The sequence below is a fragment of the Anarhichas minor genome, unplaced genomic scaffold (genome assembly GCF_050575085.1).
Source record: "Anarhichas minor isolate MPS153535 unplaced genomic scaffold, ASM5057508v1 ptg000002l, whole genome shotgun sequence".
NCBI classification, from domain to species: Eukaryota; Metazoa; Chordata; class Actinopteri; order Perciformes; family Anarhichadidae; genus Anarhichas; species Anarhichas minor.
In genome coordinates, this window is record NW_027466448.1 from 3,781,306 (window position 1) to 3,807,484 (window position 26,179).

General features: G+C 41.9%; 1 protein-coding gene across 2 annotated transcripts in view; it reads right to left on the reverse strand.

Annotated features, from left to right (window-relative positions):
- Window positions 1–26,179, reverse strand: part of fibcd1b (fibrinogen C domain containing 1b) — an 82,749-nt gene that overhangs the window by 36,000 nt on the left and 20,570 nt on the right. The window contains exons 2-5 of one of the 2 annotated variants that reach the window (XM_076085798.1): window positions 22,161–22,244; window positions 17,613–18,092; window positions 10,461–10,620; window positions 5,123–5,259 (exon numbers count right to left, since the gene is read on the reverse strand). In XM_076085798.1, coding sequence (XP_075941913.1) covers window positions 5,123–5,259; window positions 10,461–10,620; window positions 17,613–18,092; window positions 22,161–22,244 — 861 coding nt within the window. The remainder of the gene's footprint in view (window positions 1–5,122; window positions 5,260–10,460; window positions 10,621–17,612; window positions 18,093–22,160; window positions 22,245–26,179) is intronic. The other variant, XM_076085806.1, reaches the window with a different exon arrangement.

Genomic DNA, 26,179 nt, shown 5'->3' on the forward strand with positions numbered 1-26,179 from the left:
ACCCGCATGCCAGCTAATGAGGACACAAGTACATGCTCGTCCAGGAAAGTAAATTAAAACGTCAGGTCACATCTGAATAAACTCGCAGTCCACTCAGTGCACTCAATCTGAACATTATCAAAACAATTATGTTCGGAACAAAAGTTAGATTGTACTCTGAAGTTTTCAATTTCCCTGCCTTACAAAACATTTACAGATAAGACACAACTGCAAAAAAAACATTCATCCTGGATTTTTCTTTTTTTTCCAAACCAATAAACTAACAGATGAAATATTGAAGAGCTCGTGAGCCAGATAGAGACACTGAAAAGCTTATTCCGTACACTCTGAGAGGCTCAAAGGCACTCCGAGCCTCTAAAGGGGTGACACAACATGCACACAGTCGTACATTCAATCTAAAACTTTTACTTTTCGGTTCTTAGCTGAATTGTATATTTGAGAGTGATTGCAGTACTTCTGATAAAAGCACCATTTGATAATGCAGCCCCACACTGCACTCCGATGTATCTACTCTCATTCATTATTAATGCCGTGGTCATTTTTAGTCCCTTCCTTTTAACAAATTAAATAGTAATAATAGAAGACATTACCCTAAGCCGTGAGGCTGTGTTTAAATGGCATTTGGAATCCCCCTTTGCCGAAACAGGTAGACCACATGCCCAAAGGATTACTTTATCTGAGTGAGGGGCTTGTGTGTATACATATTTTAGTATATGTGTGTGTGTGAAAGCATGTGTGTGTAAGCACATATGACCACACATTTACTGTACGTAGAGATGGCATATGTACGCTTCTTTGATTGTATAGATGTTTCTTTGGTATGGTCCAATATACTCTTTCATGCATACGTGTGTGTGTGTGTTTGTATTTGTTTTGAGGAGCTTGGGGCCTCGTAATGACAGGTTTTCTATTTTACGTCCTATCTGCCATCATCCCTCCTATCTTTGTGCTCAAACAGTCTCCAGGGCCTGAGTTATGGCGGTGGTGAAATACTGACCAATTTCCTCTGATAACCATCCACATCAACCTGTACTATAGTCTCCTCTCTTCCTATTAGTTCTTAGTGGACACTAAAGGACACAGTTTTCTAGTGACTTAGATTCTATTAAAATGAAAAGAACCCCCTCACCCTGTCTCGCAAAATGAACACATAAACGGTATGTACTGTATCTATACTGTATGTACGGTATGGGTGCATTCAGGTCTATATGTCCCCGCCTCAACGGAATTATTTTCATCACTGAGATAAAATGTATTCCCCCCTCATCGGGATTAATGCTACTTTACCAATAGAAACAAGTAAATAAAAAATGGATTTCGTGCTTGTGAGATTATACACCGCATCGAGGACACGCTATGAACGTCTCCAATCAAAATGACCCCTCCACAGGAAAGCAGAAGAAAGAAGAAAGTCATCAAAGAAGAAAGTTTTCTTCGTTTAACAAGTAGGTTTGTACTGTAGCTTATTTATTGCTATGTTGACAGTACATTGTGCTATTGCGATGTTATTTTCTATTAAATATTGAAGTATATTAAGTGTTTTGGCATGTCTGGCCGAGTGGTGCTATCCATGGTCCTGAAAAGGGGATTTAATTCTAGCATCTTTTATTAGCATTTTACCTTTTTTTATTGTGTGTGTTTGCATTCCCTATGTCTACATTTGAGTAAAGGACATGGCAAGAGAGTGAACATATTGCACTACTTGACAAAAGTGGATTAAAATATTCCTTTGGTTTGGTTTGGATTAAGGTCATGTTTGCCTTGATTGCTGATTGATACCTGCCCTTCGGCTCTACTTGGTTTTGCCCAAATCTGAATGTCTGGCTGACAAAATAACTGTTAACTCAAACTCATGTTTCCATGTTTTAGTTCATGCTACAGTATTTATCTTCTCTGTGTTGATATAACTGTCAGCTCCATACAGCGAACACTATGCACACCTGGCTCTGGGTTTGAAGTAGCAATAGCTGTCAAAAGATAGCAAAGAAGCAGCCATTGCTTCCCTTTGTTTATTTTTGTATAGGTTCTTCACGTTCAAAAAGGAAAAAAATAGACACGCACGTGATCTATGAGTCACTACGCCCGAGTCAGTGTCTCTCTGAAACAACCTGACAGCTTAGGCTTTGTGCCAGGTTGGTTTGGACAGTCTGATTGTGCATCATGCAGAGTATTACGGAAAATAGTTTATTTGATAACAAAAAAAAGCTGTTGCCTTTTGAAATAGCTGAGGGCCTCTGATGGATTTGTTTGGACATTTTTTTCTTCGAACTAAAGAAAACCTTGTTGGGCATTATGAGTATAGTCCACAAACACTGCATGTGTACCCACGCATTAACAAACCCATACATGCAAAACCAAGTCTTTGGTGTGCTCTGGTGAATTTGTATACTGAGATATGTAGATATACAAACAGACATATGAGCAAACATCCTTCTAATGTTAATCACTGACTAATGTTACAGTTTTGCGTATTGGCATCTACAGTAGTCCTGGCTTCTTCCTGTCACCATCACTTAAGACACAGGCGTTATCCCAGAGGCTCCCTAAGGGCTACCTTTTCACTGCAAATACAAGAGAACAGAAAGATTCAGTTGAAGGCCTGATCTGAATGAATGTATTTCAGAGAACGGAGAAAATAAAATGAATTGCTGTTCCCTTATTGCGTATTATATATTTTTATCCGTATGTCTTCCTTTCTCTCTCTCTCTCAACATCCGATTCTGATGTTTTCATCGGGCTCTCTCGTCTTTGTCTCCTCTGCATCGCGCTCTCGTCTCTCAGACTTCCTGCAACGGTGCTGCGTTATGTCAAACGCATGCTAATGAGGTGGCGGCATATGGCTCATCCCTTATTTAAGCTCAACCGTCAGACAGACAGTAAGCAACTCAACTCACCATGCATGCCGTCTCCCTACCTGCCCCTGTTAGCTCACACCGCGCTGATCTCTTAATGAGGCGCAAGCGTGATCACAATCAGCTCAACGCACACGGCACAATCGGTGACTGCAACGTTATCACTTCAATCTCAGCTGCTACATAAATCCTTTTTTTTATGAAAGAACATGCAAAGAGCCGTTACTTAACACTTTCTCACTGAGCACTGTGCAAAAAGGGAGCAAAGCTGAAAGCACAATCACAAGCTATGTATGTATAGATGCACGTAGTTTGGCACAAACATTAATTCATGCATACACAGCCGCACGCGCGCAAACACACACACGAGCATTTACCCACCGACAGTCTGGTATGTAACTCCATTCCATCATGCTGTGCTAAGCACTCTGTCAAACTGACAGTATTGTTTTATTTGATGATCGTAGGGGACGACCTTGCCCATCTCGCACAGTTAGTCACCGATTTCCAAGCGCGCACACACAAACACACGCAACTCACTGTCATGACTTTGAGTTTGACACGTGCTGTATGTGTTTGTAGAGAGGGATGAGAATATATTTAGCTTTTCTAAGCTTCTTCTAAGTATTAGTTATTACACTGGACATTTATTTTTGGAGAAGCAGGTAGCACCGGTGTTAACAGCTAAGAACAGTGGAAAGAACAGACAAACACATGTATCTATTTGCAGCCAGAGATTGCTGTTAAGAGGAAATGATCCATATTGAAACTATGGAGACAGTTTCTACACCTCTATAACATTTTCACACACGAAACACGTAAAACATCCGTGAAAGTGATGTCAACAAGACCGCATCACTCCCACAAGCTGGAAGAAGATAGCAGATTGGACCTTTATTACTAAATGCAGTATGTATGACTGAATACTTTTGAACAGATTACACAGCCAGCCCCTGGGTGCCTTCATAAATGCATCGGAACCAGTAAAAATAAAACAAAAAGGGAGTTGTGATGGATTCATGTAGCTGAAACTGTTAAAGTGTTACAAGGCCTTAGTTCTCTATTAAGAACTGCTCTTCTTTCCCAGAGGACTGCTACAGTATACTTCAGAACAAAGGGAAATAAATGGCTCTAACCAGTAGGATGGTACGTGTGTGTGTGCGTGTGCGTGTGCGCGCACAGTAAAATACATCTAAACCACACTTCCAAATATAACTTCAAACAGCTCAGTGTCAATGTTTGTTCACCTCGCTGTCTGTCATTCCCAAAAGACACGGCGCTTCCAGTATACAGTCTCTCTTAAACAGCTCTGTTTACTTTAGCAAGGCCAGACAACTGACAGATGTTTGATCAAGGAAAGAAAAAACACACACTTAAAGAAACTCGAAGTATATGTTTCCGTGTCAACATTTAAGAATCCCAAATCCTGTCAAAATATCATTATGCAAAGACGAGAATGCAAGATTTACAATACCAAAACATAAACAGGTCAGACATGCACCAGCTCCAATGGAATTGTACACATTGTACAACATTCAAAATGGAAGCTGTCATGACATGAGCGGGCTGAACACGTCTCAGCCACAGCGCATATGTTAGATTGTTATGATTTACTTATGTTTCTGCCATCAATTGTCGCGGTAACAGCTAACACTAAAATCTCTCCCCTTGTGATTATGGCACCATTTACTTGTCCTACTAAAGACATAATGATTCATCGGATGCACTTTGGTTCTTTTGCCGCGTCTCTCAGAACCCTGTTTAATTAGCCTTCTTTCTCTCGCTCCTCTTTATTCATGTTCCTTTCAGCAGGCTACCTGATGACATCCTCACTTAGATGTGACTAATTAGCATTCTGTTTTCTAAATGGAAAAAAAACTAAACATGAAAATGAATGGACTGCTTTCAAAGGGGTCCACGTGAAATTTAAGATCTCCTCGCTGTTCTGTGATCAAACTTTGATGAGACCTTTTCAGATTGATACACGAGACTCCTAAGGCAGTGCAACTGTAATCTCAGCAGGTGTCCAGTATATGATGTCTTGTGCCGCATGACTGTGATTCAAATGGAACCGGCGTTGCAGACTCATGCTCAGTGAATCATTTTTATGTTGTGGCTATTAAGTAAATAATAAAAGCAGACATAGTGAATAGGCCTCCTTTTTAATGTTGATTATAACCCCTATGTGAATGTTTTTTATATTTTAGGTAGATACATATACAGCTTATGAGCCTGTGTATAACTGTAATACATGTTTCCCTCTGACTCACCGTCCAGCCTCCTCCGTCTGTGGTCATGTCGCAGTAGACCTGGAAGCCTGCAGGGTAGTGAACAGGAAACACTGAGTAGATGCCGTCCTCTCTCTGACCACTGGCGTACAGATCACCGCAGTCACGGGGACGCGAGCCTAGGGAGAGGTGAAAGTCGCGGGGACATGAAATAAATTAGATCCAATATGGCTTGCAAAGGGAACGAGTGCTTGGAGCAGTAAAGTGTAATCAGTAATAAAGAGGAAATGAGGAACACATGAGATCACACTTGTCACACTAGACCTCTGTCTACAGTCATAGAGAGGCACAGTATACAGTTAACATGGAGGAGCGGTTCTGGGTCTGTGTTGTGAAGTCTTCCTGTCAAAATGAAACCTCAAAGTGTTTCGAAAAAAGGATGGCAAGCTCCCTGCTCTTGAAAAAGGATAGAACGAGCAATGAGGAGGTAGAGAATGGCCGTGCGGAGGTGGGAGACACACACACAAAAAAAAGAAGATGTATGGAGAGATGGGTTGATAGATGACACGGTGGTACAACGGAGTCTAAGTGCAGTGAAGATAAAAAACGTGAAAAAAGACGGAACACGAGCAGGTCGAAATGAAGACAGAGAGGCACGAGGGCGGTGCGCGGACGTGATGCCGCAGAGAAGACGCAGATATATTGCACAGAGACGGGAAATTGAGATAACACAAAGTTGTAGGAAAAGGATGAAATGAAAGACGTTATAGAAGTCGGAGAGGAGGAAGTATGGCTCAGTGATATATAGATTTGAGCGATGCCGCACAGAAAACGAGACGGGGAGAGTGATGAGAGCTTATAAGAAACAGACAGAAAAAGAGAGTTGAGGAAAAGTTAGTGCAGAGAAGAAGAGACGGCTAAACAGGAAACAAAATCTATTCCCCAGGAGGGACAATGTCATAGATTATGCATGCCGGCCTTCACAGGGTCAAACCCCTAAAACAGCCAGGAGAGTTCTTGAAAAGGCCGTAGAAGATTTTATTTTAACCATCACTACACGATGTGGAATGTTTGGTCTCCCAGAAGCTTTTTCATTTCTCCATGTTAAGCCTCGACTACTGCGCTCCGACTTTCATCATCATCACACATAAACGGTAACATTTCCCGGTTCTTCTTTTCATGACAGAAAACCGAAGCTGCCTGGGTTCCATGGGACATTAAAAAAAAGACTGTCGTCATTATTTTAGAATTTGGTCGTCTGTAACGAGAGCTTTCAAAGTTTCTTCAGTTTAATGATGCATTACAGCGGAGATTTTCCAGGTCCACTTTAACTTCACAACTTGGTGTGCACGCAATTTACCATGAGTGAAAGATAATTTGGTCTTCTATTGTGTGCCAATTTATTCACATTGCATCATTTTCTATTCCGGTGACAACATGTAACCTAGCTATCAAACTGGCATGATGCGTCACATCCCTGTGTGACCATTCGTCCTGTTGCCTGTTGTAACCATTGTGGACTTCATGGTCCCATGGTTTTTATTATATTGTTCTTACTAATAGCAAATCCAATGAAAAGACCAAAGGCAACAATGTGTCTCGCTATCGATACTTTGATACAAGTACCGTCCATTTACCATTCACATAAGAAAGTTCACTAAGGCACTAAGCCTAACCAATCATTTCACAAATGCATTGTGTTTTTCTGCAAGTGTGATACGAGGCTGATATGAAACATATTTATGAAGCGTATTTTTGGTTGAGAAATGTTGACATTCAACCCATCGCGTGGTTTGTCAAAAAAAAAAAACACATTCTGGCAAATGGGTCTCCTGTCAGACTCGGAGAGCATCTGTCCTGAATCTCATCTGTTTGGTGACAAAATCCTCAGTTGCATAAACCCTTCAAAGTAAGTCACTCTGACATCACAGGCACTGCACAGCAGGAACTGAACTCATTTAAATGCACCCCGCACTCACATCTCCAGCTCACACTGCTCATCTGTGGCAGCCACTATAGTTCTTTCCATCCATGCACATGTCCCTGCGTCTAACCTTTTTATGTATGCTTTGTCTTTCTCTCTTGTGTTGTGAAATGCCCACTACTCATAAAACTGAATAATTAATGTGGCAGCAACAATAACAATAACAGAAATGGGCTTTCACTTGAGCAACAGCACAGCGAAGTCAGGCAGTGCATGAACTGAAAAGTAGGACTCCGACAGTGGTTTCGTGAAACTCAGAAAACCCCGCTACCGTCTGAGCTGAGAGGGGCTTCACTGCTGTCAGGTTTGGATTCATATAACTTTGAGAATCTAATATGCTCTTATGGGAATCCAATGCAAACAGTACAGAGATGAATACTTCAAATATCCACAGGCACAGTGGGACAGACAGGCAGCCAAAGATGTGTGTGGATGTGCCCCAAACGTATGCACACAGACGTAAAGAAACAGACATAAAATGTAAAGAAATGTGCTGTTCAGTGTGCTGTTCAATTTGATTCAATTTGAAACCGGCATATAACTACATTTCAAGCGGGATGTGGTGGACTTAAAATGTGTACAACAAACATGTACAAATAATGCAAACTTAGCATACTCTATACACATATATTTTATGTATTGTATGTAAGAGTGCTTTCAAAGAATCCTGCGCTCTGAGCCTTGAGCAGAGAATAAGTGAGGCGCTATCCATGGTGCTGAACCGTGGTGCTGGTTGGTCGATGACTGTGAATGCTGTACAGCTTTACTCCTGACATTTACGTTTACATGAAACATGTGGGGGTGATCAATTATAAACACAAATAACAGAGAAAGATTCCCTGAAACCGTTTGGAATTGTCAAAGCAAATTAGTCATTTTAGCTTACAAGGGCACCAGATTAAATCCTGGCTCTATATAGATGGCAACATCTACAAATCAAGCTACTGAGGGGAGACTAATAGCTGTATTTTGCTTAATAATAGGATGGCATTTCCTCCCCCCTTGGCTGTATAGAGCCCAGGACAAAATAATGTCAGGACAACATACAGAAATACAGATAATTCTCTAGAAATCTCACATGGAATGATAATGAGTAAACAAGGATATGTTTATTCTCCCAATATCTCTTGTGTTAATGTCACAAAGAAGAGCAAATTCAAGCCTTCAGCATTAGGTCCACTGTGCGTCTGCTGAATCTGCTTTGTACGAATAGGTCTGCATATTTCAGTAACCCCAAATCCCCAAACAGACAAACCCAATAATTTATGTACATTTTTATTTTGTTTTAAACTTCAAAAGTAAAACTGCAAAAAACAAATGGCTTCTTAAAAAATGCATTGGTTTTAGTAAACGCGTCTTTCCCATATTAATTTTCTGCAAATGGGTGAACTGCTCATATGGGTAAAATATTAACAATAATGAGGGGCTGACTGAACTGGACTGCTCTTTCCAGGACTGTCGGTATGAAGTGATGACAACAGGAACAGCCTATGAGCCACACTCCAGCAAGCAACAACAGGACTGATGTAATCGTCATTACAACCTTGTACCGGCTGCTGACTTCAGCGTGTTGGGCAGGAACGGATTTTGAAAAAAAAAAACACGGAGCTAATACATAACTGTACCAGACATTTCCCTATATGACATGGTGTAAAACACAAACGCGTGTTTAATCAAATGCAATGCAAAATGACAGCCCTGCAATAAATGTTACCTCATTAAATTCCTTCTCTCTTTTGAGTTCGTTAGAGCAGTGATGATGCTTCACATCCCGTTGCATCATATTGCGAGTTATTCTTGCTCTCCTCATGCGGCTAATGAATTGACTCAATCTTTTGGTAATGACTTCAGTTATAATACCTGCTAACATCCGGGCATGTATGACCACCCTGGATTCTGGTATGTTTTAAGAAACTGTTTGCTTATTGCTTCAGATAATCTGGTTAAGGCGAGACAAATCTGGAAGGGGGTGTCAGGCATAAAACTGTGTGAAACACAAGTTCAGCACCATGGACAGAGTTTCAACCAGTCCATCCGCGCTGGCCTATGAAAGCCATGTTTCTCCAAAATGTCATGTGGAGCAGGCCTGCTTTTCAGCTTTTTCTGATACTTTAGTGGGATATTTGAGAAGTTTATATTGCTTAAGGAGATTTTTCAATGCACAATAACCGAAATTGGAGATTTCACAAAAATTTGTTTTAGGTGTAACGGTGTGTTTGGTCTTGATCAGGTTTTAGGTAGACTTAAGATAAAATCATGCATTACTGTATAGTGCACATTCATTTTAAACATTTACTAACAAGTTTAGTTGACACCACATCAAAATTTTAATCCCCAACAGATCTGTAATTGTATTCAATATAGCAACAACAAAAAAAAAAAAATAATAATAATAAAATAACCTATAATCAGGACATTGTAATTAAGCGCCTTAAACAAGAAGGCTGTCATCCTGATGAAAATAAATGTAAATGAAACATTTAACTGTATTCTGTACCCAGAAGATCCACTGACATTAAAAACTTTAAGAGTTTTTAGATTCATTTTCAAACCATCATCAGGTGCAGGTGAGAATTCCAGGCGATAGATTGCTGATAGATAGCAGATGTGTGAGCCCATTCAGCACCGGAAGATCAGGCTGAAGATGTCACAGGCCCGAAACTGTTTGTAAGATAGCATATTAATTAATAAAACACCCGGTGAGTCATGTGAATTACTTCAGTTCCTTAGTGCAAAAGAAAAAGCGTATGCCTTCGCTCTCATGTTTGCAGATTTATGAGACATCTTCGCCATGCTGCTCTCCCAAAAAACGTGAATATCTCTCTCGCTGTGCTATTGTATGCCGTGTGCTGTACATGAGTAGTCTTCGCTCTGTGCTCCTTGGCTACCTTTGCAGGGGAAATCCAACAGGGGAATGGCATTGGGTGTACTGTGCCTGGTTAAAAGCCTTCCAATGGGATGATGCCTCGGGCCTTTCTCTGCCCTCCCAGCAACACAGCCCAGTGGACATGCAAGTCATTTCTCATGTATAGTAAAAAAAAAATAAAAAAATCCACAGCTCTACCAAGGCCACTGGATAATGTGGAGGAGATGTAGCCCAGGGAAACATACTGATATCACCAGGAGATGTGGAGTTGAATGACTATGTGGTAAGATGGATGACAGACCTCACTGGAATACAATTTCAAAGAATAGTGGAGTCGGGCTGGCAAAGGATCACAACGCAGAGCGGAATACAGTGGCAGAAGGTGAAACATATAGGGGGGTCGGTGATGTATGAATAACATACACAGAGGCAGAGGGACAAATCGAGAATCAGACAGACAAATCTACAAAGAAAGAATCGAATCCAGCCAGACAGGTACAGATCGTCCGGCCGCGCCTCGTTTCTCTTACCGTTGGCGCAGCCCTTGAAGCGGGCCCCTCTGACCGGTGCCCTCTGCAAGTCGGCCTTGACGCGCGCCTTCAGGCCCACGTTCTCCTTCTGCATGGCGTTAAGAGCATCACTCACTGAGTTCACCACCTTCACCATGTTGATCTGACTGTCTGACAGCAGCTGCAAAACACACACACACACAGACAGACACACACATACACATTACATTTATTAACAATATAATTATGCATGGTGCTACAAGCTGTAAAAACCTCATATTGCTTCTGACCATTTACGTGTGTTAACAACCTTCCAGGCAGTTAGTGAATTCCATTTATTTTACTACATTATAAAAAAAGACGTGTAAAACTTTCTCAGAGTTATAATCGTTAACATTATAATCATATCAAACCCAATTTGCAATACTATTGCCATTACAGCCATATTCCATCATTCCTACACTGGATTTGAATGGTGTTAGATTCACAGGAAACGATGCGTGAGCATATTTGACATAACAAATGTAATTTTTGCAAAACTCTTGTAATGCCCTAATTTGGAAGAGCAGAGCAGCCGGTCCCGTTTTCCAAGCGGAATCATATTCGCATCGCCACAAGTAGAGTGCATTAAAGAAGACGTATGAAGACATTTTCATCATGGCTGAACAAAGAAGGAAATACATGAGTTGCTTGTCTTCCTCAGTAGTATTTCTCACAGGGTAGCAGTATATTTCTTGCCGCCAGTCATTTGGAACGAAAGTCTGGGAGTTGTATTGTAAAGAACTTCTTAGCGTTATCACCAGTAAGCACAGGTGTCGCCAAATCGACCAGAACGGAAAGCTTACGGATTAGGACTTTAAAGATAAGCGATCCAAAACATATTTTTTTTCTTTGCCTCTGATTTTGTCAGAGTTGCATCACATTTGCATAGTAATGCAACTGCAAGAGGGAACTTAGAAAATTCTCCCCTTGATCTGTCTCACAGTGTCCATGTCTGCGTAATGTATGCTTTCTGGGTTTGATTCCATGTTAACAGCTTGGGGATGCAGCGCTTTTCAACAGCCAACTCAGATGTCGGTGCATCCTTGAACACACCAGCAAGGACAGTTTTCACAGTAGTTTCCACTGCATGGACATGTGATGACAATGTGACTTTTAAAAAGGGGGTAAGTCTATCTGAAAAGTGTTTGTATTCTTGAGGAAAGGGCACCAATGTATAGTATACTTCATTTGTAGTTAATGGGCTTAATCACACAATATTGAACCACTGGTACAGCATTGTAAGGCTCTTTAGAAACAAACCAAAGTGCAAAGTGTAGCAAAGACGCCACATGGTACCCTGTCCCATAATGCACCCTGGTGAATGCTGTGAAATACAAAGTGCCCTATGGGAAGCCTGGTGATGAATGTATGTGCTGGGCCTAGCGGAGAGCAGGGTAACCTCTCTGATCTACTGTGGTCACTTTCTTACCTGCAGTTTATGTGCTGTTTGTTGCCGAAAGGTTGTTTTCACATATTGCCCTAGTCGGCCAACACCTGGTGTTGGGGACCCACATGTACACACACACACACACTATACTTTTGCTGGTATGATAAATGTTCTAGCTCTTCCGTAGCGCTCACACATACCCACTGTCTCTCTCTCACTCCCTTTCTTTCCTTTTTCCTCCACTTTATCACCCACAAACACACACACACACACCAAGACATGCAGTGTTTTAAAGTCATTTATAAAGCGGTTCAGAAGTGTCCTACCAAAGGTGTGTCTGTGCAGCTATATTCAGGTGTTAAAACTGCATTAGACAGAAACCCCGGTGGCCTTTCCCTGGCCTCAATAACTATGCAACGCACCTCTGAGGCACAGCAAGCTGCACAGCAATCATATTACATGGGCGCTGGGGCTTTAACCCACACACAGTCATAAACAACAACAGCACATTTAGGTAGCCACATGCAACTACAAAGGAAACCACATGCATGAATACTCTACAGAAATGACACACTGTGCTCAGCAGCTATAGGCAGGATGCATAAAAAAAGATAATTTGGGTTATCTGCTTTGTTTATGTGTATGTTAAGGTTAACATTATCTGATGAATGAGTTTGCCTCTGTATACTTTCATTGGTGTGATTTGTTCGAAGGCAGAAAACTAAAAGCAAGGGACCGTCTACAGCCTTCATTTCAAGCCTTGGCTGACACATCAATTAGCATCATGATGTAATTAGCTCTCATTAGGCAGCCTTTCCATTGGCGCACAACATCAGTCACACCACAGCACTTTTTTTGTGAGTAAAGCTTTAAACGCCAGCATTTGTTTAAAGGTGTTATTTCGTTGGCGTCAATCAGGTGCTGCATATATTAGAGACAAGCATATATTAGAGGTGCAAGGCTGGAACTGGCGGGTTAAATAAAGTCATTCAGTCACCATCTGCCTAACAACCCATCTTCACCTCACAGACAGCGGCTGTCCAGCCGACTGGAGCCCGGAGGGGAGTGAGAGGAGCCACGAAGGAGTCGCCCACTCTCTCTCCTCTTGAGTGGTGTAGCTCTTGCAAGTTGAAAATAATTTAAAGCCTCAAGCACATTTGAGCTATTCCACGACTTCACTTATAAATCCAAGTAACCGACTGAGGTCGAGATAATGAGAACATTTCAAACAAATGTGCTTTTGCGGGACACCTACCAATCAATGCTTTCAGAGAACAGGAAAACATATCTCATAATGATGCGGGTCATCATGGAGCGTAGCAATAACTTGTTTGTTTATACATATATGTATACATATTGTCTTTATTTCTCAAAATGTTTTGACATTTCCTCGACTAAACAATTCATTGATTAATCCTGAAAAATATCCAGCAGAATAATTGTTTAAATTCATAACTTGGAGCTCTGCATCTCCAGATTGTTAACCCCGTTCTTTTGTCATTGTTTTGCACTTTCCCAGCCACGTCTCCGCTCAGACGTTGCTACATCCTGCATTAAAGAGAACGCCCCATCTTCATTATCGACTGGAAGCTTTGCTCATCAGACTACACTTTGTGCTCAAGAGCATCTGGGTGGCTAATTGTTTCTCTGATGCCAATAAGCTACAGCTGGAGCTTTTTTTAAAGCCAATTTTGAACCCAGAAAGTGAACTAACAGACACCTTTCTGGATTAACAGGACACAGTGTTATGTATGCCCTCCATTCACATACTTTAGATTCCTCCCTTGCTAACAGATGTTAATTGACCATGAGCACATACTTGACTTGACCTACTGTATGAACGCGCCACAACCTCTGCCTCACTTACTGTATCCTTCTGACTAAACAGGAATCAGAAAACCCAGACATATAGACGAGGCCTCTGAAGCACAGAAACAATGAATAAAACATTTCCCCACTGACTGACAGAACCTTCACGCATAAAGGGAATGTTTTCATAGCAAATCTGGTTCATATCATACAGAGAGTCTCTGGTCTTTGATCAGGCTTCTGATTCTGTCCATGTGTGGTTTGATGTCGGGGTCGGGGTGGGGCAAAAAGTCCAGCTGTGCAATTAAATCATTATTCATGACTAAAGTGCAGAAGTGACCCTTTAATGTTTCTGCCCGCTTATCGGCCGTACAGTATGTCTCTATTGAGCAACAATCCCTGAACAAGTGTCTGTCACAGTTTTGACATATCTGTATGTAATTGTACAACTTGATATCTTATTTTGCTTCCATAATAACATTGTTTGACAAAAACAAATTTCCAGTAATTGATGTTGCACTGAATCATAAGCAATCTCTAAAGGATATTGTTCTTGTTCTAAGCAAATGGCTTAATTACATATGTTCTGTCATTTCCTTAATTAGAGACATCTTTGAAGCTACCCATTTGCTGAATTGAATTTGGTTTCCACATTGTATGTGACTTTTATCATTATCCACTCTTATTGGGGGGTTTTGAAGTTATTTGCATCACATCCCTGCACCAAGCACTCTGTGAATTTTACTTTTTCAAATCCTCAAAGGACTGCGTGTCCACCAGAGAGAACATCTTGAGGCAATATGGTTTTCTATTCTACAGCAGCAGAGGTTGGCCCCGAGATCCGTACGAGAGGTTGTGGGGGACGCTAGTCAAACACATTAATATTCCACAGCCACACAATTCAGTTTAAGATGTGACCTGCGGTTCAAGGAAATCAGTAAGTCATGCTCTTCCTTGCAGTCTTCTTTTCTTTCTTTCTTTTTTCTTTTGCAGTCGGACATTGTGCAAAACTGAATGTCAAGTCAGATGAATATGTGAACTACACACTATGTCTGTTGGACTTCTGCTGTGGGGGATCTTACCCTTCCACTTAATGAAGGGGTGCATGTCACATGACCTCCAGCTCGTGGCCATTAGACACAGTGGCCTGCTGGTGCTCAGGGCTGCCACTGCTGGTCAGAGCTGAACAAGTACATTAGTAATTGTTTTAATGCAATTTATACCACTGCCAAACGTTTGTACTTGTTAACGTGCCGTTGCGGATACTGTGATGAGAACACTTCATGAGAACTGTGATGCTGAGGTCACTTTTGTCAAAAGAGAAACACTGTTCCGTTACTGTCAACAAACAGCGAAGCAAACAGCGCACACGTCATCCTATTTTTAGAATTTGACATACAACTGTCAGTGAGGTGAGACAAATGTCAGGGAGTTGCGTTATTAAGTGGTGACAAGCTAATGTCTGTTTTTGCTTCATTAATTATCCACAGATGACTACAGAGAGGTGTCTGGATGACTGTGTGTGTGTGTGTGATAATTCCGCTAATTACTTTCTAAATGTAAATAGATTTTATGACAATATTCAATCTGGCTCATGACAAAATCATAGCACAGAGACAGCAATAGTGAAGACATTAGATAATGCTGAATCAGGAAAAAATCCCAGTCCATCTGCTTCTGTTCTCCGTCAGTTCAGGTTGTATCTAGAAATCATGGGCAATGTTGTGAGGACATTAAGCCACGAAGAGCCCCCCAGGGCTCAATTCCTGGGCCTGTGAAGGAGGAGGAAATACACTCCCAGTATTATGCGAGAGATTTGACTTAGAGCAAACACGAGCAACATAATACAACTTGTCAAACGCTCCGCAGCCTAACTATCAGTTAAATGTATTGCTACCTTATAGTCACTGGTCCCATCGACGTTGTTTATGAGAATGCAAATGCATGCCTTTTCTATTTGAGGCTGCAAGCACTCAACGGTGAAAAATGAATAAGTCGGTTTGTGAAAAATCAAAACGCATCGCTCCTAAACCCACCGCAATTGGATTCTCCTGCTTATCTTCTCGGGGGGCATGTGAAAAGGTTTGTCTCTATATGGCGGGGTGAAACTGTTCTTCAGGGGGCTGTGGTGCACACGGAGCCATTACTAACACTGGCACAGTCAGCTCTGTCGGGGTTGTATAAATCAGAAATCCTGGCCACAGGTGGCTCATAGATCACACAGTCACACCATCGTGTCAGGCGAAAAAACAGCGGATGTGCACTCCACATGCCTCGTCTCCAAAGAGGAAATCAATCACCGGGAGTGTCTGGGCTGCCATGTACCACCTCCACTTAGCCCCAGTGCCCACTGCGCTATGCCACCTACACAACATTAACAGCAATGGGGACAAGCCCTCTTTCTGCCTCCAGTGGACTACCAATCAGCACCCGTGGTTTCTTAGAGAGGCAGTGCGAACCAATCCAGTGAGCTTTTGAGTGATGTCTAAACAATGTTGAACCACGAGCTAAAGAGAACGGACTGGCAGAGGCAGAAAGCAGCTGTATGGCTGGCAGCTATGAAATCTATTTACCGCAGAATAGAGAGAATGAGCCTGATGGGCCAAAATTAAAAGAGCATGTGGTGTGAAGATTTTCCACGCACATTTAGGAAACGCATCGTCAACAAATGAATGTAGACAGTGCGAAACTAAAGGGGGTCTAATCATGTTTTCATCCAATGTGGAGTCTGTCTTACACATCTAGGGACACATTATGTTATCTTATTGAATTAATGGGCGTTGTTCGGTTTCTTGAATCTTGATGGGCATCTCTTCCCCTGTGACTTCATCTTCAAACACTAGACTGAGCGAGCTCTACTCAGCGGAACATGAGCCTTATTTGCACTTCAATCTTGTCGCTATTGGGTTCGTGAAGTGCAAAGAGAAATTAACATGGCTGAGTTGGCACTGGCTTAGTGAATGATGGTGTTAAGATTTTGCAGTCAGGAAAAGGAAGGGACTAAATGAGACCGACTTCAAGTCCAATGAGCTGTCAGACGTCTTAAGGTGGTTTCACAATCAATACATATTGATAGGGGCTTCACAAGCCAGTCCTTGAGCGCCTCCGTACAGTACTTACAGCCGGGACTTCAGTACACTGGATTCAGTTCATCTGTTTTTACTGCTCAACCAATCATTTTTATGTTCAATTATAAACAAATCAAAAAAGAAACAAAATAAACACGATGGAGTATTTCTTCACAGATGTAGTTATGACTAAAATAGTTGGCGGTAAGCCAAAGTTCAGCATCTAAACCACTAGAAACCAAATGAGCACCATTCATGACCGCGTGCCTGGATGGAACAAACATGTTCACCGTTGCAGATCATTTGCAGTGCATGGGATGTCAAACCTTTGCATTTTTTGATCACAGTAGAAATGGATTATTACAATATTATTATTATTATTATTATTATTATTATTACAACTTTATACGACATAACGAGAAGGATGCTACGGCTTCTGCAAATTCCTAAAATCATAAAAATACCACCTTCAATGTATTCAATGATCACCATTTCAGCCCTGTATCTTTGCTTTTGATGTGTTGCCTGTAGTATGTAATATTTTTCCCTTGTATATATATGAGGACAAGGAACAATGTTGGGCTACACCTCTGCAGAATCTATTTCACCAGTACTGGGGAATAAAATCCATATCTTATTAAGCAGTTTCATCTCCATGATAATGATTATATGATAAAATGATTATATAATAGAACTGTAAGGAAAGATAAAGCTGGAGTTCCATAATCAATGTCTTATTTGTGTTACATGGCGGCTCAATTACCACTCTGACCTGGGTGGTGTATTCTCTTTGACCCTTTACGACTTTGCATGTCCTCTGTGTCTCTGGCATTTATGCTCGTATACGCTTGTGTGCGCGTGTCTCACCTGTATGAGGCGTCCCTGCTCCGTCTGCAGCGTGTTGAGGTCTTGCCCCAGGCTGCCCTGGCCCCTGCGTAAGGATTCATAGTCCATTTTCAGTTGCCCCGCATGGGCTGACAGCTTGGCCACCTCCTCAGCCAGACTGACAAGAAGAGCCCGATCCTGGCCTTTCACTGACTTCAGGTCAGAGTCGTGGTCGGTAAGTGAGTGGAGCAGGGACGTCTGCACACCCTCCAGGCGCAAAAAGTTACTGTTGTAGTCGGGACAGTTGGGGTCGATGAAGATGTTGATGCGAGAGCCATCGCCTCTCTCAACGGTGACCAGGGCATTGGCTTCATCCTGATTGGTGGAGATGTGGGGTAGGCCGTCAGACATGGGTGGGGCCTGGTAGTGATTCATAAAAAGGATGGTGCCGGTTACAGTGACAGCCAACAATACGGCCACGAAGAGCAGGATAGTGCAAAGCAGGTAGCTGCAGCTCATCCTCTGTAAGTAGGAAGGAAAGAGGGAAGGAAGGGAGGAAGGAAGGAAGAGAAAAAGGAGGTGTTAGGATCACAGTTGCTAGAAAGTAAAAGTTACGGGGGGAAAAAACTCGCCTTTTTCAAAAATAAATTACTTTCATCCATCACTGGGGATATTTTGAATGCCAGATGCTCAGCAATATAAACATATTCCAATTTGTGAGAATGTAGTTGTGAATGATTTATGTAGAAACATAACAACTGCCAGTTGTCTTGGGAATCAAAACTCTGTAAAACTTCCTGTATGTCATTAGAGTAGCGGTGTTTCGGTAGAGGGAGGATGCTAGCCTGAGACACCTCTGGTCAAAGCACCGATGTTCCATATTTCCATTTTAGAGACAGGAAGGAAAATAAGACAAACCTGAAACGACAGCAGCCAGGAGGAGAAAGTGAAAAAAAGAAGTAAACGAAGACAGCCAATAGAATTGAAATGAATGAGCAGAAAGTAGAATCCTCTTAGAGGACAAAGGCAGACCTCTACCAGTAACATGGTCTCCATTAACTGGACCATAAAGGCCTGTATGATGGCTTTTTTATGATCCATTTTCCCACTCAGGTCCAGAGAACTAGCAAAAGGTAGGAGAGAGCAATATGGCCCACCTATGCATGATTAAAAATTCCTGGCTCCCCCATATCTTCCTCCAAATTAATCAGCAAGTGATCTCTTACAGATTTTTTTTTCTTTTTCTGCACCGGAGGATGTTCTCTGTGAGAATATGTGGGCAGGTGTGTGTGAGTGTGTTTGTTGTCTTTTTGTATGTGGAAGTGTGACTGAGAGCAAGCTCATTAATATGTAAATTGGCTGCACAAGCACAGTGAAGCACATTAATAGACAGCTAATGGTCTGCTTTACGAGAGAGGTTTATGGTTTCTTTAATGTGAAGAAAATCAATCGTGTTGTCCAGGAAATACTCCTATCCACTGTGTTTACCCACAATAAAAAAAGTTGTAACTTCCCCCGGCAACTTGTCCTTGTGTGGGCTGAAATATGGGCTCTGTGGACAACAAGTGTGGATGGCATACACCATGTGGCTCCCAAATATTAGCCCACATAGTGATGGCGCAAAAAAAAGGGTTGCCCTCCTTACTACGATCATGAGCCAAAGTAAAGGCACACAAAAAGGGGTTCATGTGGAGCCTGAGGATGGTTGTTCTCACGTGGGTCCCATTTGTAACCCCCTGGCTTCATTCACAACTCACATGGGCAGACACACATGGGGCTAGGCCTGGCTAGTCCCTGCTGCAATCTAATGTGTCTATGTCTTACAGAAAAAAAATTATTTGATTTAAGCTTTGATTTTGAAAAGCTGACCCCGAAGACAAACAATAGGCAAACGTTTCCTTGGTGAGGGAACACAATACATGCATTTAGTAGATGTAATTTTTGAGAAGAGAAGCTGTTTTACCACCTACGCTAAAGCCAAAGAATAAATGATTCCTTTGTTCTGGAGAGTAATCAGAAAGTGATTGTGAAATTACTTACTTTCAGCATATATTGATCTTTTTTGTTTTTTATTCCTGTAATATATAAGTCTATTTGGTAGAATCTACTAAGTACATTGATGAGAAGAATGCATTATTGTTTTTCTGCAGGGGCCAACTTCTATGACCGCTGTTTTCTGAACACCACTGACGTATCAGCACTGTCACTGCGTACCTCCCCGAGGCTCTATTTGTTCCGAATGGGTTGGAAACTGCGTACACACGCATGCACACATTATTTGCACACAGCCCATTCTGCCTAATACTTGTAACAGACAGGCAAGCACATGCACATAGTGCACATGAAAAATAAAAGGATTACTTTGTCAGAAAATTTCCCACTTCCTCCTGTTTTTTCACCCAAAAACATCATCACAGAAAACGGCTCCAGGGAAGTATTGCCGCACGTAACATTATTCTTTTTCCTCTCCTTGCTCTAACTTAAGATGCAGACCGTGACGGCATGATGAAATCTCTCTTTGCAAGTCAAACAGTGTTTTTTAGTCTTTTTTTTTTTTTTTGCCCCGTGTACTCGAGTGCAGGTGCAGCTGAGTGATTATGACGAGGTCTCGGCTATGTGTGTGGATGTGTACGTGGCAGGGTGTCTGTGCCGTGCTTATTAATGTGCATAATGGCCTCGCGCTGCAGAATGGCTGCAGTGTAACATTAGAACAGTTTCCCTGAGCTCCACTGCCAGCGGGCCAGGACATCAGTGGAAACCATCATTGGCACTGCGCTAAATATTCATTGCTAGCATACTGATTGTTGACTTAACATAGAGAAGATATATGGTGACCACCCCCCCCCCCCCCTCCCTCTATGCGCTGACAGCGACACACACACACACTAAAATATACCTAGAGCAGCCGGGCATGTAATGAAACCTTTCGCAGATGCACTGTAACAGGCACATAATGGTCCTCAGATGTTAACATTTTAAGCCACCAGGTATGAAGCAGTTTCTGGTACAAATTTGGATGAATAACAGCCAGAAATAAAGGTAACAAAACACAGTTCACAGGATGCAAAATGACTTGACACAGCAACGAGCTTTAGACAATTCTACTCTACTTCAGGCTGACATGAGGTCAGAAGGGAACGACTTGTGGAGGTTTCGCGTCTGCCTTTTTTGTGTTTTTCAGATGGTCAATAAAAACTAAAACCTTCAACCTGTTTCATGTCCCAACGGAATTAAAAATCTGTCAACTCAGCATCACGAGTTGCAGCGGGGTATTGTGACACTGAGAATGGTGCGCGTGCAGCCTCTAAACACTGTCATCTTCTTTGTAAATGAGTCTCTCAATCTCGCAGCAGGAGCCCTCTCTGTAATTAGTGGCTGACTTTCAGATCCTCTCGTGTCTCTCCTCGTGCCACAACGTGGGATTTAGGACAACAGGGGAATTCTGATGGTTGGATTGAAAAGGAGAGGCAGAGAATGAGAGAGAATTCTTCTGTGTGAAAACGATGTTGTCCACCCACACAGGAACATTGGCAGACGAAAGGCTTTGTCTGCTCATTAGATAAGCGGGAAACAATCGGGACTCTTGCTCTCTCTCTCACTCGCTTTCTCCCCTTCAAATGCAAACACACACACACACACACACACACACACACACACATATGCAGACTTATACAAAAGATATTGTCACATTGATGCTACCCAACTGGAACATAATAGAAAGGCACAAACATTTTTAAAAGCTGAATTGGCACACATACTATATGCATGGCAAGCCTGAAGCAAAAACTCGTAATTTAGATTTTCCCCGGCCCCACTTTCTATTTCATTCACCTCCAACTTATGAATAACACTTTCACATGGGTATCCAACTCATACTGCAGCTACCACCGACATCCTGCCATGAAATCTTTCCACGATGACTCCGCCGAGTTAAAAGAATCTGCAGGGGCCTAATCCCGTCTAGAACTTGTGTGTTTTTGTACTTGAGCTGGGGTTGAGTCGCTGCCGCATGGTGGCAACGTGTAATGCGTAATGTGCAATAATCCTTTGCACTGCCATCAACCAAAGTAGGGAGAAAGCGGATTGCGAGGAAAAAAATCATCATCAATGACACCTAATCCCATCCGCAGTTTAGCAAATCACTGTTTAAAGTGTGCCCTGGTTTTAATGGAAGGAAGGTGGTGGGATATATATACAGTAGGACCTAGAGGTTGTACAGGAAACAATAAATGGATTTTTGGACAAACACAGCAATGTGAAGATGTCCCCCTGAGAACATTTCTTTCACTATTTCCTGTCATGTTTTAGACCATACGATTAATTGAGAAATGAATCATCAGATTAATTGATAGTGAAAATAATTGTCAGTTGCAGACCTATTCCAATTTAACCAAGAGTGGGTAACAAATAGTGAATAAATTGATTTAGTCGGTCAGAATAAAAATGATAATACAACATCATTTTCTTACATTCACTAATTATGTCCTTCTGATATAACCGAGGACACAAAAGCACATGTTGGTGTGTGTGTGTGTGCATGCCGATCTGCCTGTTGGTGTACACAGTACGCTGTGGATGACAGGGCCTTACCTTGGCAGGAGTCTCCCTGGCAGTTTCTGAGTCTGACCAGCGATGTTTGAGCTGGGAGGAGCTGGGCACACACTCACAGAATGTCTGCATGGGACAAACAGACAGGGCCACCAGTGTTGGCGTTTGTTCAAGTCACATGTGCAATCAAGCATGCAAGCACATGCGCACAAACACACACACACGTGCACAAATACGCACAGACAACGGTTTTGGATCGGTATTTAAATAACAGAGAAATCTAAATAGTGGGCGCAGCACATTCTCTAAGGCCTCAAATCGAATATAAAATCATTGTTTAGTGATCAATGCTGCTGGCGCTGATAAACTACAACCACCTACACACATAACTGCGCACTGACATAGACGGATCTGAACAGGCATCTGTACATCTCAAAGGCATCACTGAATTCAATAGATTATGACAGGCTCGATGCGTCTTCCAAAAGATGGCATTGCAAGATCCTCAGCACACAGAGTCTCCTCCTACTCCAAACCCAGAAGCAAAGCAGTAAAAAGGACAATTCCATCGAATGTGAGTGGGTTCAGCATGTGCAAAGAAGCAGGCATAAGCAGTTGAATGTGGGTGTTTGTAGATCTGAACATAACCTGCTTCATTCAGCATGTGTGCGTCTTGTGCTCGTATGTGCGTCTGGGAGTACTTCTAGCTGCTGCACAGATAGAAGCAGAGTAATTATGAAAGTGGGGGCTTTCTAACTGCTCCAGGAGAGCACGTTGTTCCATGACCGTAAACCCCCGCTGCTCCCACTGTGGAATTGCTTAATTAGCCCGGGATGACGAAGTTGACGCACACACACACACACACGATCGGTGGAACGCCTGCACTCAAAAATGACTACCTAAAAACGGATGCAGGAAACATTAGCAATTAATGTATCAGAACGTGTTATATATGTGAGCACGGTGTTATAAGCCTGTGTGTGAGAATGTACACGTGACCGAGACTAAATATGCTCTTCACGCTTGTTATGACACTGTGTGTTTTAATACCATCAACAGGAGTGTTACAAAATTATTTTTAAGCTGCATTAATCGATTTTCAACCACTAGGGGGAACGAGCTCAATTTGGCGAAGACTAACATTGGTTTGGTTAAATGTAAGTTCATTATTTAATCTCCTTTCATCGCTGTTTCTGTTTCTAATAACGCTTGAGGAAAATATTTGGATTTGTAGCTGCTCAGCATTCTTCACCAATTAGCCACTTCTGTCTGTTGGGGATCCAACTTTTTCAGCCACGATACCGATAGCTGGGCTTTGGGTATCGGCCGATACCGAGTACCGATCCGCTACTTTACTTGAAAAGCTGCCATTTTACACACATAGGGCCATGACGAATAAACAACATGAACATTTGAAATACTCGCCGGTGAATATTTCGCACCAAAACTATATAATAATATAATAATAATAATATTCACGCTCTGTGTGATGGTATACACGACAAAAAGAACAGCTAAAAATGCGAATCAGTGAGAGTGCATTGCTGTGTATGCAGCTCACACAGACATTGTTATGATGGCTGACCAATAGTTCACCCCTTTGCTCGAAGCATTCTCTTCCAATGTGTACGACAGCAAGACGGGGGGGGGAAGAAGAAGGCAGCAATAGAGAAAGTGATGGAGGGATATTTGGGAAAGGTGTGCTGAATTCTAATGAGCAGCCTTAGGGTGAGCGATAAAAATCTGTCTGTTCCGTCTAAAACATCGCAGCTGTCTGTGCTTGCAGTACACAGACGAGCTACAGAGCTACCATTACTAAATAAACACAGACCCCACAGTGAACAAACTAACAAGTCAGCGACAGAGCGAAGACAATTTCAATGGATTTATGTGTTAAAAAAAACAACAAATAAAAATGTGCGTTTTATGCTGTTGTTGTGTGCACCAATACATTATAATAATATGGACACAAAGGTATACTCCCACTTCGCTGCAGGAGATAGAACAACATGCGTACACGTATTAACACATTCACACAGCACAGACGTTGTGTGTTGCAGCTGCAACCAGATCCCTGACAGAGTCCTCCCATTACACTGAGCAGCACGTATCTGAGCTTTAGTTTGTTCATCCCCCTGCCTGCTAATGCTCACATTGGGGTTCTTTGCAGCCTGTGCACCAAAAAAAAAAACATGCACACACACAGTGACACGGCAATATCTGTGGGGCTTCTTGTTGGCAGTGGTCCCGGTGTGGGCATGACTGCTTGGCAGTGTTTGTCTAGTCCTAATCTGACTCCACAAGCTCCACCAGCAGAGAGGATTTGCACTTAATAGAATATTTGGGCTTTTATTTTATTGGTTGGACCTTACACGCAGAATCCTATCTGATGGGCCAAGTCTTAGAAGACAGAAGGCTCAGACTTAACCCGGGTGTGACTGAACGTGTACGTGCGCTCTTTTAGAATGAGGGGGCCTACGTGTTCACATGAGAGTATGCGAGGCCGTACATCTTCGAGGCAAGAATCCTAGCAACCACCGAAGAATGTTTGGATTGTTTGAACTCGTTCTTAGAATACACCGGCACACTTTGCTGAATACCTTAATGTGTGTGTGTGTGTGTGTGTGTGACAGGGACTTTAGCAAGGTGTGTTTAAACCTTGCTGCTCACTAAGCTGCTGGAGTGGAAGAGGATTTGCATATATTCACTTGTGGGCTTACTAATCATTTAACGGGACTTGCAGACTGCTAAATGAAGGGACTGAGACTGACAGAATGATGGGGGGGGAGTAAAAAGGGGGAGCAGAATAACAAACACATGGTGTGCACAGTTCATCAGTTCATCATATAAGAGATTATCTTGCTAAGTATGTATTGTCTGTAGATATATGTTTGCTATAGCCACCATAAAGGAATGAATGGGTGAGTGAATAGCACTGCGACATCCTGACAGAATAAATGCTGAGGATTCCCTGTCTGCCATTAGAACTTAAGAAGCCATCTTTAAACACAACGAGGCCTTATCTTACTCTCAACATTGACTACTCAACACAGAGATGTAAAAAGAACTCCAACCCATCTCTCTGAAATGAATTCATATAGTACATCACAATGAGTCTAAGTTCTTGGATGACTCCAACAGAGGACTACATAACGAATAAAGAAGTGGCTTTTATGTGTTAATGTAGATGTTCATTGAATTAGATTTATTTTTTTGAGGATTCTCTCTATGGTACATTATTCAAGAACTAATGAACTACTATATTATGACCTAATGAATCCTAAACTAATGACAGTCAGTGGCTACTTGAAAGCTGAGTCAGATTATGTTCTATTTCACTTGAGGGGACACGAGGAAAGTCACTAATATGAAATGCATGTAATCAGGAAGTAATAATTAGTTATCGGTTATGTGCTATTAAGCAGCTGAAACTGGCGTTTAGAGACTACATCCAGAAACTCATTACATACTGCATCATTGGCATACTGTTTAAGTAACGTGTCATTATCATTATCAATAATCCTCAACTCCGTTATTCAAGAGCTACTTATTTGCTACTTATTGATCAGCAGTTAGCCCCTGATGTGTTTCTCATTTGATAATTATCAGATTTTCTGTACTTCATTAGAACGTTTCTGTGAAACCATTCAGCCATGAGAAAAATATAAAATGTTATTTTTGTCCAGCACACACCGACATCTAACTCTAAAACAAGCTGAGTCGGTGTGTCTGTGATCTTTGCAAATCTCGAGAACCGTTCATCCGATCTGCTTCACACTTGGCAGTTATATTGCCAATCAATACATGCTGCTCCGACATTGCAACTCAAATTGTGTACGTTTTTGCCCAAAGTAACTTATTAACGCATGCTCTACTTTATAACTGTGATGGTTATGGTAAAGCAAGTGACTAATATATACATCCGCAAAGTGTACTTCACAGATGATTCTAACTGTGAATATCCGGACTTGGGCGTGTTTTTTTTTTTCCTTGAACCGTACTGTATTTCAGGACCCAAGGAGGCCCAGTGTCGACTGTGAAGTTCTTTGTACGGGCGATTG